General features: G+C 38.3%; 2 protein-coding genes across 3 annotated transcripts in view; one reads left to right on the top strand and one right to left on the bottom strand.

Annotated features, from left to right (window-relative positions):
• Window positions 1–1,000: 1,000 nt before the first annotated feature.
• LOC311208892 (UPF0462 protein C4orf33) lies at window positions 1,001–9,614 on the bottom strand (the record flags this gene model as incomplete). 2 transcript variants are annotated; one of them, XM_084285921.1, is made up of 6 exons in its annotated part: window positions 1,001–3,588; window positions 4,984–5,183; window positions 5,281–5,332; window positions 5,527–5,587; window positions 7,352–7,541; window positions 9,587–9,614. In XM_084285921.1, the coding sequence occupies 5 exons, from the start codon at window positions 7,530–7,532 to the stop codon at window positions 3,489–3,491; spliced, it is 594 nt and encodes a 197-aa protein (XP_084142047.1). In that variant the 3' UTR covers window positions 1,001–3,488. The 2 variants fall into 2 exon arrangements, with proteins under 2 accessions (XP_084142047.1, XP_084142046.1); XM_084285920.1 differs by lacking the exon at window positions 9,587–9,614 and having other exon boundaries at window positions 7,352–7,547.
• An 80-nt stretch (window positions 9,615–9,694) lies between these two features.
• The window catches only part of SCLT1 (sodium channel and clathrin linker 1), a 45,041-nt gene continuing 37,760 nt past the window's right edge, over window positions 9,695–16,975 (top strand). Inside the window, exons 1-6 of the mRNA XM_084286422.1 lie at window positions 9,695–9,830; window positions 12,217–12,284; window positions 13,000–13,052; window positions 13,961–14,030; window positions 15,143–15,198; window positions 16,120–16,252. Of these exons, the coding sequence (XP_084142548.1) occupies window positions 9,797–9,830; window positions 12,217–12,284; window positions 13,000–13,052; window positions 13,961–14,030; window positions 15,143–15,198; window positions 16,120–16,252 (414 nt within the window). The 5' untranslated portion in view covers window positions 9,695–9,796. The remainder of the gene's footprint in view (window positions 9,831–12,216; window positions 12,285–12,999; window positions 13,053–13,960; window positions 14,031–15,142; window positions 15,199–16,119; window positions 16,253–16,975) is intronic.

Below are 16,975 nucleotides of genomic sequence, written 5' to 3' on the forward strand. Positions count from 1 at the left end.
TACATATCAGATTCCTGATAGGAGTATGACATACATGAAACACCACAATGCTGAATGACTCTCACTACATACACATGTATATAGACACACTGAGATGGACTGAGTTGAATCACCACTTCTATACCAGGACTAACGATCAGGTACTTAAATGAAACTTGTGCAGAACACCATTTTGTCTTTCATTCATGTTTGCATGTCAGAAAAAAAAAATAAATAAAAAATGAGGAAGTTCAGGAAAGACAAGCTAGCAGTACCAGGCTCCACAGCATAAAACAAGGACTGTTTAAAAAACAGAGGAAGAAAGCCATGAACTAGCTGCCCGTCTCAATGAACCCTAATTTCCATCCCTGCAAAGACCTAGGAGATGCAAGATAGACTGGCAAGTATTGTACTGTCCATTGATAAGCTGTTAATTGCTATGTGCAGAGTTTACATAAGACACTGCTTACATCTAACATATGCCTGATGTTGACATACTCTCCTCCAGTAAATATAGGATATATCTAACTTTAAACCTTTATTAGCAAGTCAGTGCACAAGTCTGATCTCTGCACCCCACAAACCCATTTGGAAGCCCGATGAAAGGCAGCAATTACAGTTCAAACACTCTTAAAGCTTTGAAACCTACAGGTGAACCTCCTGACAGCACTGATGAGTAACATGTGCCTTAAATAAAGCCTGTGTGGTGATACCCATTTTCAGAAGCTTCTAGCATTATATTGTCTACTGCAGGGTTATTTTACTTCTAATTATTTACAGAAAGCAATCTATTCCCAAAATTTATAATCCGATAGTTGCATCTAAAATCAAAATTGAAGCTGTCAGAAGTGGGATTGAATGAAATGAAACCATTGAATAGTTTGATTTATTGACTCTTACATACAGAATGCCATTCACCACAAGAAAACAGCCTTTGAGATAAAAAGCAGGAAACTGGTTTTAAACCTCTGTACACAATTTTGACAAATTATTTGAAGTCTAAAAGCATAGTGATTTTTGTTTGTTTGCTTTTGACTGAAGTTTCAAAAAGTGGTCTTCAGATGCTGACATCTCAAACATGTTTTTAATCAACATTTATTGGAGTACTCAAAATTTCAGACTATGATGTCATTCTTTAAAAAACTGAATATCAGTTGAAGGTAGAAAAGCCAAACAATTGAACGTACAATACTTCTAATTTACAACAGATGGCACTTTACAGCAAGGAATCTATAGTGTCTAATTAAAAGGACTGAAAGAACTGGATAGCTGAGTACGTTGGAGCACACTGAAATGCCAAAATCTGCATATGACAAAACTTAATCCTCAAATTTTAAAGTATAGTTCTACAAAAATGAAAGTACAAACGAGGAATCAAAAGCCAAACAAAAGAGCTCTAAAGAAACATTCCAATTCACAGAAATTAATCACAGATTTTCTTTATAAATGCAGGATGTTCCCATCTTCTTTTCTTCAAGTAGAATTTCTAGATAGATTTGGATTTAAAAAGAGCACAGTAAACATGACCAGACTATGGCTACTACTGCATTCATGCTCAGAAAAGAACAGAGAACCCATTCCACTAATATACCTCACTGTGATAAGTGTCTGGTCTGTGTAGACATGAAATAGTGCAGGCTTGTGCAAAATATTACAGGCATTTTGACATCTAAATACAGATACAGGATTTTCAAAGGATGGGTTAAGTAAGAAAGCTTGGAAACATTGCTGCCTATGAGTTACAACACAAGTTACACTTTATTATCTCAATGTTATCTGAAGGGAAGGTACTTACTAATGAGATTCACAAAAGGCAAAAAGAGAATGACAACATGTAAAGAAGCCCATGAGGAGTTAATAATTATTTTCAGTTAATTAATCATTGGTTTTAGAAAAGAACGTCCAAATCTTTCTCTGAGAGGACAAAAGGCAATGGACCCAAGTTGCTAAATGGAAAACACCTACGCGTTTTCATTACATAGCTCATTGAGTATTGATAAAGGCTACCCAGATCCTGTTTGCAGAATTTTGATCTATGGAGTTAAGTAAAACTCAGCCCTGAGCAAACTGGCTTCAAGGACAGCTCTGCTTTGAGCAGGATGTTAGACTACATGAACCCAAGTCCCTTCCAGGAACTTGGAGGATTCTCAACTGTCCAGAAGAAAAAGCTGAACAAATGGTGGAGACCAAAAACCACATCTCATGCATTAACTTCTGAAAGATCATCCTTCAATGATGCAATCATATGACACAGTCATATTCTCTCAGACTCTCAGAACAATCCTCACCCAGAGAATGTGACCAGCTTTCACCCTATGACGATGACACTTGAAAAGGATACAGGAAGCCTTCTTTCCAATAAAGGGATGAGAACTATGTCTTGGTGTAAATCCTCATTCTGAACTAAACCAAAGAGAATTTTGATTTTAAAGTCACCTACTTTTCAGGTGTGTGATCAGTTAGTAGAAAAGCTTCCCATTTTCTAAGGAACAGCTATGATGCCAGATAAGAAAGGAACATTTGTAAATCTTGTGAGAGTTAGCGAATTAGAACTTAAAATCTAACAGTATTCAGTACTGTTAAAATATTCTACCAGTATGGAGAAGTTTAAGCACTCCAAATTCATTCTCATACTTCCAGGGCTAAGTGGCAAGCAAACAATACTTGTTAGTCTGATATTTTTCATATGTCTGAGCTGACTCCTTAAGGTGACATGAAAAGGCCAGGCTTCTGTAGGCACACAATTATACCGAGGTTTTACTAAACACTGCTTTCCCCAGAAACTTTGCTTGGAGTGCATAAAACCTTTTGTAAATCTATCCACTGTACCTAACTAGCACTAGAAATTCCAAATGGAATTTGAGCCAGAGAAGTCTGCTAATAAAGCAGCAGATAGAGTTCCCCCTTTAGCAATATGTAAAGGAAAACTGCAAGTATAGGAAAGGGGCTGGCTAGTATTATAGCTCCACAGCATCTTGCAGCGTGAGTACTGGGCTAAGAATCACCGTGACAGGTATGTTCTCTTCTGCTCCCAAAGAAAGCATTCTTTCTCCTGATCGCAACACAAAATTCAGGCATACAAGCTTTACATTTAGCAGCCAAGAAAAACAAGACAGTGAAAATCCTGTGGTTACTGCATTTCTGCTGTAAATGGATTCCAAGCCAGATAACTTGTCATGTCAGTCTTAGAGCACTCATGGAAACACAGTTGTAATTTTTGCACAATTTTCCCTTCATTGAAGGGGCAGATTCATCTCTGTTGTGCAGATGAAAAGCTCCATATGCAGATGAACTGAAACACAAGCAGTTGCGCATTTCACATACTTAGAATTAACTAACTGATCCAGACACTTTACAGTCAATTTCAAGATTGATCAATGCTTTTAGTGTCAAGAAAAGCTTTACTAATCTTACATGTATATTTACAAACTCTGTTCAAAATGAACTTGTTTTCATACACCTTCATCCAACCGTAGTGCTATTGAAAACACAGGTCTCGATCCATTTTGCTAATTGGCGTGAGACTTCCAAATATCTGACTCAGGCTGCTTCCAGTCTTCTCCCATTAGTCTCTTCAGATTCAATTCTTTGAAAAATTCCAAACGATGACTGTAGAGAAAGGAAGAAAAAAAAGTTTCATATTATGCATCTTAAAAGTATCCTCAACAAGTTGAACTGATCTTTTTTTCAATGCTTCCTTGCACAGGAATGTAACCACTACTGTTTCTTGTACTGGAAACAGGACAAAATCCTCAGCTATGAACAAAATTCAGTTTGTGCTGTGGTACTTAAGTGCTCACCTTTAAATTATTTCAACTTATATTGCCTGGAACTCCAGTCAGATCAAGAACAAAATTATATCCTGTTTTATGACTTATCTGCACTCCAGACAAATATTGTTTACTACTCTTGACCAATTCAAGAGTCATATCACAAGGATATCCTCTCCTTACAATAAAAAGGAAGACAGAACAATGTAATAAAGCTAGTCTTACAGGAAAAAAATATTTACTGTCTCATTTGCTTTTAAACATTATGAATTGCTTTTTGCTAAGAAGCTCTCCTTTAGGCTGCCACACAAAAACAATTGAGATGACAAATAAGCTAATTTCTAATTAATACTTATATTAAAAAACTGCCAAACAGTAAACAGTACATCTGACACTATTAATCATTTAAGTAGGTAAATGAAATTCTCTAAACAGGAAGCATCAATTTGACGTGTAAAGACAAACTAAGAGTGATGAAAACAACCTCTTTACATCAAAGCATCTGCTACCGATGTCTGAAAAAGTCTGGATTTTTCTTTTTTGAAAAGGTACTCTAGAAAGAATCCCTTCCTGAAAAGTATCACAAGCGTTCTCCAGTATTGACTAACAAGTTTGCATAAGAACTATAGCAGTCCTCTAGACCTAGCTCCCTTACACAGACTGTCCACAAGTAGCAGCCTGTATAAAGTCATTTCAGCCTCACAGTTAGGAAACGAGCAGGCCCATAGCACAATTTAAATATCAAGATATTCTATTTTTTCTGTTGATACTGGGTATCCTTTTACTATACTTCTCAATTTCGTCTGCCTTTTCAAATTTTCCATAATATGGAGCCATCTGTAGACATGAGGCTGTTTAGAACAGTAGGGGAGAAGCAAAAGAGATTCTCTTGAGATGTATCTGGTACAATTAACACTAACTGTCATTTCAGGAGGTGCTGTAGGCAAAGAAAAACCTGAAAAACCCATCTATGATTTAGCCAAGGAAGGTGATAACAGATGTGAATGGTGTCGAATGCATCATTTGCTATGCGCCCAGGGGATAACATAGAAATCAAGCACTAATTACAGCTATCTGGCAGTTCTTTGCACTAAGTACAGTGCCAATGGATGTGGGGCTAAGCAGTATAATTCAAATAGCACTGGCACTCAGTCTGAAAACTAAATTAGGTTTGTTGTACGAGTATTGGAAGAAGAATGCAACTATGTTACAAGAGAACTAATTTTATTCTTACAAATCTGGTTTCTGTCCTTCTTGAAGTTCACATCGAGGCACAGGATGAAGTGCTTCATATTTTCTCTGGTCTCCTGAGCCATGAATTGCAAATGCGTTAAACTTGTTAGTGCACTGTGGAAAATAATTCCAAGGAAGATGAGCTTTACCCTCCCATTTGGTTTCCATTCTGGTCACCTCAAATTCCAAGGGAAGTTCTTCCTATTAAAGGCAGAAAAAAGAGCTAGTTAACTTCTAATCAGCCAACATGCACCTAAAAGTTACTTTCTGTACATTATGAATGCACTTGACCACTTACTTTCCATACTCTTCTTTTGCCAGAAAGCAGCAACAATAAGTGTTGTCCATGACTGTCAAAAATCAGAGTCACAATTTTCTTAAAATGATGCCAAGTTATTAGTGCATATTTCTGCCACAAATTTGTACATCCTCCATATTGAAGTAGTTTCTGCACCCAGAGTTTTCCTCATGCATACATTCCACAAGCATTACAGCCAGAAATGCAGATTAGTATTCACAACTTTTTCCAGCATGCTGTACTTACGGACAAAGTTCAACTTCTAAATACTGTTCAGTTCTGTCATTCAAGAAAAATGCCTCTACAACTTTAAAAAAAAAGACACAGGCTGTCAATGCTTTATATTAGTTACCAATTTTATAGCATCCCAAGACTTTCACATCCCATTAAAACATTCGTTTTCATAATGGCTTTTGGCCTATGCCATTCTAGAAAAAAAAAATCTTGTGCATCAGAAAAATGGCAGTTCTACTAAGTAGCATCAGCTCTCAGCACAGTAAGCATAGCACCAGCACAGACATTTCACCCAATATGCTTGCTGCAAACACTGTTAAGACAGAGATCGTGGCCAATCACACTCACAGCAGACACTCACCCTAAGGCACTTAAGGGTCAGAATCATGTATTTGCTGGTAGCCTGAGGATTCAGAGCACCATACACAGCAGAACACCAAAAAGAGGAACTCAAAGCAAAGCACACACACCATAATTAAAAAGCCTGCTCAGAAATATTAAGAAAGTAGTAGCTTTCAAAACACTCTGCCCAGTAAATAACTGATCCTGTGGACAAGGAATTACTTGGTTTCAGATACACCTGAACACTAGGTGTGACTACTGAATCACTTTTTAGGACCATTAGTTAGAACTATAATGGTCTTTCTCACAGTAAAGATATGTTATCATAAAGCTTTAGTTAGAGTTAGAACTAGATATGATTTATTATGCTGTTTTACATTAGCCTACTTGGTATAATAGATATCGAAATGATGCTATTAATTTTCCAGTAGAGCTTAAATCAGATTATTTCAATAATCCGAAAGCAGAGAACTGTTAGAAGCATTAAGTTGCTATATTATTCAAAGCAACAGGTAAAAATGAAAGTATTGACAGGAAAGAAGAGAGAAAACAGCATTCCTGTAGGAATATTTCCCATTCTATTTGGGTGCAATTTTCAATAATATTATGAGCTCTACTTTCTTTGTTTCATACCTTCCTGTTCCTGAAATTGACTTTGGAAAAGTAAGCAATTAATAGACGAATGTTTTACCTATTGTTCTCTACTACTTAAAGAGAAAGGAGAACCTATATTTAGCATTTCAATTCTATTTACGTACTGCAAATGTATATTTATATATGTATATAATGTATTTGTATATTTATGTATACATAAGGTATGTTTATATATACATCTCGTAAAATTATTTTAATACTAAAATATGTCAAGCCTTAATTGTCCCACAAGTTATATCAGTAACCCAAAAGCCAAGTTTGAACATCCATACTACTGACATCAGGAAAAGTCAACCTCACTATTCTTGATACCCATCCTGTTTGCTGTAGTCCTTTTCCTTTATGTCCACCAAGTGACATAAATGTAACGTTTTCTTCTTTTCCTAGTCATCTATATTGTTGCACTACTATAAAAACAACCTTACTGTCAACAGTGTTTGTCATGAAAATAATTCACCACCTAGATAGAGAGCATCCCTCTTAATACATTTGGGGGTAGTTTATGGCTAGATACAGCATGACATTTACAGTTACTTGAGGAACTTCCTTAAGGGAGGATGAAGGTTACAAGGAAGTTCTTCACCAGCATTCTTTCCCAGAGCCCTCAAGATAAAACAGGAAGGAATTTTACTTTACATTTCCTATCTGGAACTTTAAAAGCAGTACCGTGATCAAACAAACTGAACTGAATTAGTAGATGCCACACATTCAACACTTCAAATTAGATCAGTTTTTAAAAATAGCCATCAGAGAAGCTTAAACAACAGCCAGGCATATTAAATACAGATGAACGTCAGCATGTACACAAATCAGATAATTGCAGCAAAACAGTTACACTTACCCTCATAGTCCCACAAGTTTCTGAAGGGCTTTCCTGGCTCTCCAAGTGGTGCTGGAGGATCATTAAAGAAGGGAGCATTGACTACCATTAGCAGCCCTCCGTCATATGACTTCAGCCCAATTGTTACTGGCTTGTGGCTCACAGGTAAATCATCCCACGTGTGTTCAATTGTGAATTCCATTTTAATATTCTGCATAAGACAAATGAGAAAGGAAGTTTCCATTAAAGAGCCCAGATACCATTTCAGCACCAACTGTACCGGCCCCTTGACTAAAAAAATAAAAATAAAAACTTGCAAGTTAAGCAGTTGAAAAGTAAGTTTGCATGAAGCATAAATCTCCTAGACAGGACCAAGAGGAGAGAACTGATTGTTTTCCGTCCTATTTACGAATGAATAAAGATGGTCACTTGAACAAGTCACTGTTTTAAAACTATTATTTTACTGAATTCCTCTATACAGCAAGTTATGTATGACAAGTCAAAGTCTGTATAGTGTTAGCTAGATTCCTCAACTCAAGGCCCAAACAACATTAGGGTAGCAAGACAAATCCACGCCTCCTCAAACGTCTCTGTTTGCCTCTTGTACTACAAAAGCAGCTTCCATATGTCAGCTGTGTAACCCAGACTCTCTACAGCTAGAGCTTTTGCCAGCAGCCCTGCCGTTACACAGATCAGCACAGATACAGACTGCTTAGAGAAACTCACCCCCATCCCGACGACTACGTGTACGCACACCCTCCTTAGGGCCACTCAGTTCTAGGACAAGCACGTGGCATCCCCTTGGAGGGCAGACTCCAAAATAGACTGGGGAGGAACTGCTCTTACACTCACCTATAGCCATACTTCTGCAATGCCAGATTATTCTGAAAGGGAGAACCATTTGTGCAGGCAGAAGTTAGAATATTCTGCATGAGCCCTTACCAACATAAGAACAAGTTACAGGCAAAAAAATAATGAAGCTGTATCAGTCATTTTGTCAATAACAAGACAACTGCATCTGTTACAATCCCCAAATCATGTTTCCAGACAACAGAAGAGCTGAAATAGTTTAGCTTTATAAAGCAGTAACATGAATGCTTTTCATAGGCTTTTATACTTCCATGGTTACAAATGACTTTTAGAAGTTTTGCCAAGCTTAAGACATTTCACTGCCTACCTAAACACCTTCCAAAACCATCAAATATTTATCTAGAGAACAGATAAACAAAGCAGGCATAACTACATGCTGTTAGATGATTTTGTAATATGAAAAAAAAACAGATTGACAAAAAAATCTTCAGTGAATCTGAAATGCAAGACAAAAAATCTGCTACAGTTTTGCTTGGCGGTCATTGAAAACCAGCCAAAGCAAAGGATTTCAAGAAAAACTGCAAGCACATCTTACCAAACAAGATCTGCAGAGCAGCAGAGAACGCTACACTCCAACGTTTCTTCCTTAGAAACAATTGCATGAGTCTCAAGAACAACCTTAATCTACAAGCAAAAGAATAAATGGAGCACAGTTTCCAAGAAGTTTATGGCCCCTTATTCTTCTCCTCCACAGTATCAAGAGCTTCCTCACATTTCCACAACAGTTCTACAACAGAACCCACTGAACTACTTTGAGCACTACTTTAACTATGGTGTCTGAAAGGAAAATTAGACACAACAGATGTAGCACCATACTATTTGTACATGTAGGACAGACAGATGACTTTACTATAAAAAATAAAAATAACTCCTGCAGTGACAGCTTATTGGGTAGAAACGTACAAATTGTAAGAATGATCCATGTTACCATACACAGACTTAGTGAAGTTGGTTACTAGTATGCTTCTCAATTATAATAAAGAAAGCAATACAGCACAATGGTATGGAGCAATGGGGGTGTTTAAAGTAAAGAGGACCTTCAATCTATCTTTAATGCTATACATGCCCAGGAGGCTCAGCCAAACACCAGCACACCATACAGAAGAAGCTCTTAGCCACCTGCAAGTGCTCCCACTGCACGCCCCCAAGCTGCACGCAGGTCGCTGCACCCGGTTCAAGCACTCGCACCCGAGCTCCCCCAGCGCTCCGGGTTCCCTAACTGCCCTGCCGGGCCAAGGAAGCCGCGAAGGAGAGGGCAACTTCCACCAGCCGCCACCCCGTAGCTGGGCACGAGCCTCCCGCAGGAGCCCACCGAGGGGCTGCCCCACACCCTCAGGCACCTACTGCGACCCTAACGGCCGAGGCTCCCCGGCCAACCGCCCTCACCTCACGCCAACCGCCGCCGCGCGCGCACCCAACGGCCGCCCCTCAGCGCCTCGCCGGCGCGTGCGCAGCCGTTAGCGCAGCGCCCCGCCCGCTGCAACCGCCGCTTCCTTCGCTACGGGCTCCGGCGGCCGGGGGAACGGTGTCGGTGAGGGGCTCGGGAGCGGGGGCTCCGCCGTCTCCGAGGCTGCGGTGACGGCCCTGACCGCCGGCATGGCCGCGGAGCTCGGCGGCGGCGGGGAGCCAGGTGAGGCGGTCGGCCCCGGGGCTGCCCCCGGCCGCTGGAGGGAGGCGGCCCCCGGGAGCCTGGGGCGGTTCTTGTGTGGGGAGGGAAGGAGGGAAGGCTTCAGTCCGTGGGTGTAACAGCGGAGGGGTGTTTTCTGTGGCGTCTGCGGCGAGAAACAACGGTATGAAAACTTTTATGGCTAGCAGAGGACTAACCATTATAAGGATGTAATGAGGGTAATAGCCAGGCACGGGAATTTTTAGGATCGTGCCTCTTTATGTACGAAAATGTTACTCTGCATAACCGACACCTAGAAGGCAAAAAAGCTGCCTTCTGATGACATGTGTGTTACAGACTGAAAGCTATACCTGTAAGTATGTGTTCTGTATGGTTTGGGTAATTTTAATGGGAGCGTAAAACGAGTGGATCAGAGCATACTTAGACTGCTGAACGCCAAAATACTGACTGGCAAAAGATGCTTCTGCAGAATTTATATTTCTAAAAATAGGGAGTTGATGTGTTGTCCCAAGAATGTTGCTCACCCCGCCATTGTAGTCTGTGTGGTGGGGAAATCGGGTAGCGTGAATGGACAGGATCACAGTGCAAGAAGTGCTGTGACCGTGCAGCACACAGCTCAAGTTTTCAGCGGATACTGAGCTTGTTAGGACAGTTTTGGATGGGCAGAGGTGGAGGGACAACTCGTGATTCAAAGGACCTCAACAGCAGAAAAGCTTTTGTCTGTACCACCAGTAACCTTGCCTCAGAAGCCTCTATATCTCTTGAGTTTTGCTCAAACATTTGTTATACTGTGACGTGAACAAATGGTTTAGGTTCAAAAGTCGTGAATTTCCTTTTTTATGTATTTGATGTGTTTGGGTGTAGTTTCTTATTTTATAATTGTGTGACTCCAAATGGAGCTTAGACAATATACACCATGAAATGACAAGAGTTGCCTTTTCTCTCAAGGATACTTCTCAGAAAAAATGCATCCTGCAAAGATGCTGAACAAATTTTAAGTTAGTTTGCATAGCAGTTGAGACACAAGCTATTTGAGGCCTGTTCTAAGTCTGATGTGTTTATTGATGTTCTACTTTTTTCATAGATGATGTCCAACTTCTAAAGTGTTGAATGTGTGTAATACACGGGGATTCTATAAGCACTATTAAATTCAGCTTTATAGCATAAATACTTGTTGCATTGTAGCTGTAACGGAAGTTCTCATAATGAAATGCTGTTCCCTGATACTGATCAGTTATAAATTCAGTTTTGGCTGAATTCATTTTGAAGTATCAGCAGCCAATCTTACATGTGATAGTTATCCATTCCATTCCATATTTTTGTGATAAGCTGCTAGGTACGTCTTTTATCTGAATGAACTTTATGATTACTATTGAAGGTGAATACTTCTGCAATTGGTGTCTAAGGTCTATCCTCCTTTTGCACCTATGTTCGTGTTCTGAGATTGCTTTGGCTGGTGAGGCCAGCTACTCTTCCAGGTCCTGTTTGTTGACATCCCCTTTATAGTCTGTTCTCTTTTTTTTTTTTCTGTAGATTCCTGTAGCATATTAGAACCACAAAAAAACATTGCAATGCATATCAAGAATAACAGGCAAGAAATTTTAAGTCAAAACAGTTGTATTGTCTTCCTGAGACCCTTTTTTTTTTTTTTTCCTCTATCCATTTCAGTTACAAAGGTTTAAATCAGATTCTCATGGTTTGGCCAGATGGAAGAACACTATAAATGAATGGGAAGAGCTGCTGTTTTCCCTTTCCAACCTTTTGCTGATTCTTCCATTTGCAGCCTAAGTAGTCTTTGAAATCCCAGTAGTCAAAGTTAGATTAGTAGAGAAGAGCGATGCCTTAGTTGATGTTTATTTCTAAAAATGCAGATGCTTGCAGTCTGCATGTCTTTCTTGCTTGGCTTTCTTTTGGATATATGTGAGTGCTCAGATTCATGTATCAATGAAGTTCTTGTGACCTAAATTTGTTGAATATTTTTGTCTGTCATTTATGTGAATGCTTTTTTGAACGTTTATGGGTCCAGTTCCCAGCAACAGGTTAATTTTATATCATCCAGCTAATTGAATTGGCTCTGGTGTGATTCCTTGCATTTAGTCCTCATGAATCGTTAAGATGTTGTGTATGTTTATGGCTTTTCTAGGCAAAAAAAATAAAATAATTTCTAGGAGGTAATGATATGGAAGACGTCAAATTAATTATTTCTTGTTAGTCTTTGTATTTTTTTGAACTCCTACTTTCCTGAAAATAAATGCACTAAGTAGAATTTTACAAAGCATATTGTGTGCCTTCAAAGCACTACACCATAAAACATTTCTGACTACCAGTCAGGTTTATCTAGATAAACGTTCATGTTGTATGATCTTCTAACTTCTATTGTATTTTTCAGATCAGAGGCTAAATGTGGCATTTGAACAGTATGAAACGGATGAAATTTTGAGCAGCAATGCTGAGCAGGTATGTGAACTGAGGTATTGTGGTTTTACCACAGGTATAGAAGTAGTTTAAAAAAAAAAATCTCAGTTTTAAGACATACATCTTTGCATACCTAGAACATAGTCCACTTCAGTGTCACTTTGCCTTGAGCCCATTGCACATCTGCAGAGTTGCTTCTAGTTTTCAAAGCAGCAGCAGAATAAAACTGTCATAACAGCTATGAATTCTGCTATTTTTAGTGCATTTTAAAGTTTATCATATGCAGGAGAACACATCCCTGCAAAGACACTTCATTTCTGCAGAGTAGACTTTTTCACTTCTATAGGCTTTTTTGTCTCATGTGAAGATAGCATTTTGTGGTGAGTACCATAAGCCTGTCTGAAAATTTGTGCAGAACTTAGGGCATCAGCACTTTTCTGATGCTGGGATGCATGGAAATGAACTTGGCACTTGCACAGACTTGTAAGGGTTCTTTTAAGAAAGAGCTGATTCCCCATCAGATGTTGTTACGCTTTACATCAGACCATCTCCAGGAAAAAAAAATCAATTGTGTTTTTTTCAAATTGGGCCAGAGTTCAAGGATTTTTGAATGTAAACCTAAAAGCGATTGTATGGGATAATGTATATGCTTTCAGTACAGACAGAATAAACAGCTTTGTGTTGCATATTAAAAAATAAATAAATAATAGCTACATGCGGTCATGTACAAGTACTAACATAAGATATTCAATTACAGAAAAATGTCTTTGGAGGTGATGGTATATCCGGATCCAGGATAATGGACCAAAGGTAACTGACTCCAAACAAGCGAGAATACTACTTCAAAAAAAAAAAAAAATTGCTTTTAAAAGCGTTAATATCCAGTTGGGCCTAGTTTTATGTACGCTTACTTGCTCACAGCTCTGAGGACTTGTAAGGGGAAGTCTGCAAAAGTGTTCCTGTAACAGTTGTGTTTAAATAAATCTGTTTATTCAGAGATTTAAATATGACTTTTCTTGCACAGTTTATAAAATAAAGAACAGGAGATGAGGAATAATCTAATGTAAATTTTAAGACAATAAAGTGCAGGTGAGGTTGCATGAAGTTAGGTAACAGGTGTTAACAGGTGTCTGTTAAACAAGTCAGGTGGGTATTTTTTAAAATGTTTGCTTGAGAAGTTGACTAACAGTGCACAAATAAGCTTTTCTATATGGGCACTAGTAAATTGTTTAATGGTCATTATCCTCTTCATGCTGTTACAAACTACCCTTTATGGTTGAGTTTTAAGGCTTTATCACTAATAAAGTTTTTTTCAGAGAATTACTGTAGTCTACAAAAATACTGGGAAGGAAGGAAGTATGCAAGTAAAACTGCATTTTTTTACATTATCTTATACGTCCTTTACTGCTGTATGTGAAAGCAGTAAGAAAGTCTAGTTTCTAATCTTTGGAGTTTTTTATCTGTGCATGAAATACTAATGCATTACAGCTCATTTACAATATTGTGTATTCTAATTCTCTCATACAGTAAGTCTGTGGTTAATTATCATACTTTAAAAGTAATTAAACTTGTTCTCTTGATGCTGGTGAATGTTGGTCTTGGAAGTAAACTGTTTTGTTCTGTTCTCTAGGTTAAGAATTCTGTAAAACTAGTTGATTATCAAAACGATGTTTCTGCATTTACAAAATGGTTTCTGAGCATGTTTTTCCAATTTGCAGCTTATCACCTCTAATTGTAGAGTATGATAAACACCTGGAAGAGATGAGGGAGCAGCTGCGGATTTATGAGGTATGTATATTGCCAACATTTTGCACTCTTTTAGTGCTTTACTGTATTAATATGTAGGCTACTATTTTTTGTCAGTTGAGGAAAGCATGCCTGCATCATGCTTCACAAAGTCCCAAGATCACAGCCTGTATCAAATGAATTAATAGAACTTTCTATGAAAAAGCTGGGAGGTTGTCCAAATTATGCCATTACTGTGTTTGTGGAAGTGGTGGTGTGAAACACAACATGCGTGTTTTTGTCTCTGGACATTCTGATATGATTGCATGGAATTTTCCTCAGTGACGCTGAGACGAGGCAGATATTTCCATCTTTCCCTACAGGTCTGATCTTGGCCGTACAGTCCAGCTCAGTCTTGCAACTAGATACACTCATACTTCTATGTTGTTAGTTGTTCAAACTCAAATAATTGAAATGTTTGATACCATGGAGAGTGGGGGAGAGGGAACTGTCTCTCTTCCTTTCAAACCGCAAGCAAATGAAACCAATGCTTCCTATGATTCCTGAAAAGTAAAGTGGTGTGTTTAATAATTAAAATTTGCGGAGCAGAGATCAATTCTTACTTGTGATCTACATGCAAAAGCTACACTACAGTTTTGTTTCAGTGCACTTAATCTTATGTCCATAGTAGAGCATCCACAAATAGTCTTCAAACTTGGTTGATTGCAGAAGGCAATATAAGCCCTATGCTTCTGTTGCACTCCTTCTGTTAACAAAGCCGTTGATTCAGCTATTACAAACTGACATTATTCCTTACATAGTTCCTAAACTTTTTTATTAACTCATCCTGTACACAGTAAGTATTTATCAACTGTATCCCTAAAAGAACAGTATTTAATTAAAAATATATCTGTAAGAGCTATAGGAATTCCCAAAGCTAAGTTTAATGGTCATAACAACTTAGAACTCAGGTGTTAACTTTTAAACAGGATTTAGCAGCTGTTAAATTTATGTGGCATCTTGTGACTTTTGTTACAGGAGGAAATCTTACTTTCAATTACTTCATTATGTTGAATTATGTAGTGTGTGTTTTACAGTATCATTCAGAAAAAACATAAGAGCGAGTTGCTGAAGTTTGACGCTTAAGAGCTTACTTGTGCATGTTTTTGTATTAGGCACAGATGGGTGAGATGAGACGAAAATGTGAGCAAGTCACCAAGGAAAATGAAAGGTAAATAAGTGTACTGACTTGTTATTGCTGTTGTTCTTGATTTTTTAATCTTTTTTTTTCCTAAGACTTTGAAATCTTGTGAAGCCACTTAACAATTCAAGATTTCATACTCATGTACTTAGTGTTAGTTGTTAAGTGCTTAATATATATTACACCACCAGATTAGGACGTTCAGCCATATCTGTGTAAAAGAACTAGATATAAAGCTATTTAAAACTGTTCATTGTTTTTATAGAACATATCTTAACAGATTTAAATGTCAGATGTAGCATTATGTACAGATTAAAGGTACATAACTGTCGTGGTTTAACCCGGCCAGCAGCTAAACACCACAGCCGTTTGCTTACCCTCCCCCTCCCTCTCTGGGACGGGGAAGAGAAATGGAAAATGAAGCCCATGAGTTGAGATAAAGACAGTTTAATAAGACAGGAAAATAATAATAATAATAGTACTACTAATAATAATATGTACAAACAAGTGATGCACAATGCAATTGCTCACCACCCGCTGACCAATGCCCAGCCTAACCCCGAGCAGTCCAGCCCCCTCCCCCGGCTAGCCACCCCTATATATTGTTTAGCATGACGTCAGATGGTATGGAATACCCCTTTGGCTAGTTTGGGTCACCTGTCCTGGGTCTGTCCCCTCCCAGCTCTTGCTGCACCCCCAGCCTGCCCGTTGGCAGGACAGAGCAAGAACCTGAGACGTCCTTGGCTTGGTATAAGCACTGCTCTGCAACAATTAAAACATCGGGGTGTTATCAGCACTCTTCTCATCCTAAGCCAAAACACAGCATTCCACCAGCTACTAGGAAGAAAATCAACTCTGTTCTAACAGAAACCAGGACAAGAACTTAGTTGATTTAAAAAAAAATAATATGTTAAAGAAATATTTTACTTAACTTGTTACTTTGAATTTCAGGCTTCATGCAGAGTTGAAAGAGGTTCTTGAGACACAACTGGAGGCTCTTCCTTTCATGCCTCTGGGAACTGATCTTCCTGCAGATGAAGGAATAGTGAGAAACCTTCAAGAACAACTACAACTGGCAAATCAAGTGCGTGAGACAAAACGTTTGTACTGCTTTATTTCTCTTGTGCCTTAGCAGATTGGAAGATGGTTTATTTCTTGGTTCACAATTTGTTTATAACACTTTCTTGAAACTATTTTGAGGCCTTCTTGATTTTACATAGCTTAAAAAAGGTATTTATAGTATGGACAGCAAAACCTGAAGGAAGTTTCTTTCTAGCTTCATACACCTAGGAAGTTTTTATGTTAATTTGCCTCTAATTTTACCTAGTTTACTAGATCTTTATGTTGATTTCCTGACCAGGAGATGAATAAAATATATTGTTCAATTCAAGTTACTGTGGTAGGTTGTCATTTTGATTTAAAGAAAAAAACATTGTAATGTGAAATGAAGAGGCAAGTTTATGTGGAATATAGAAAGTAACAAATCCAAAAAGATAAGCAAAATCTCATGAACTTGTTGTAGTGATATGTCAGTCCTGTTGCATTGGACTAAATTGAAGCTAAATTGACAGCTGAATTTTTGCATTTGACTGTTGGTATACCATAGTCCTAGAGTAAATACTTGTAAAAGTTTGCGTTTGACAGTTTCAGAACTTTAGTAGAACTGCTTTTCTGGAGAGAGCTACAAAATTGTGCAAAACTTCCAATTCTCATCTATGTATAATTTGAACTCACAAACATCTTTTTCTACCTCTGAATTTGTTGTTTTGTCTTTGTGGTTGTAATGTGTACAAAGTACAAAAAGACA

This window comes from Netta rufina (genome assembly GCF_964035555.1).
Source record: "Netta rufina genome assembly, chromosome: 4".
NCBI classification, from domain to species: domain Eukaryota; kingdom Metazoa; phylum Chordata; class Aves; order Anseriformes; family Anatidae; genus Netta; species Netta rufina.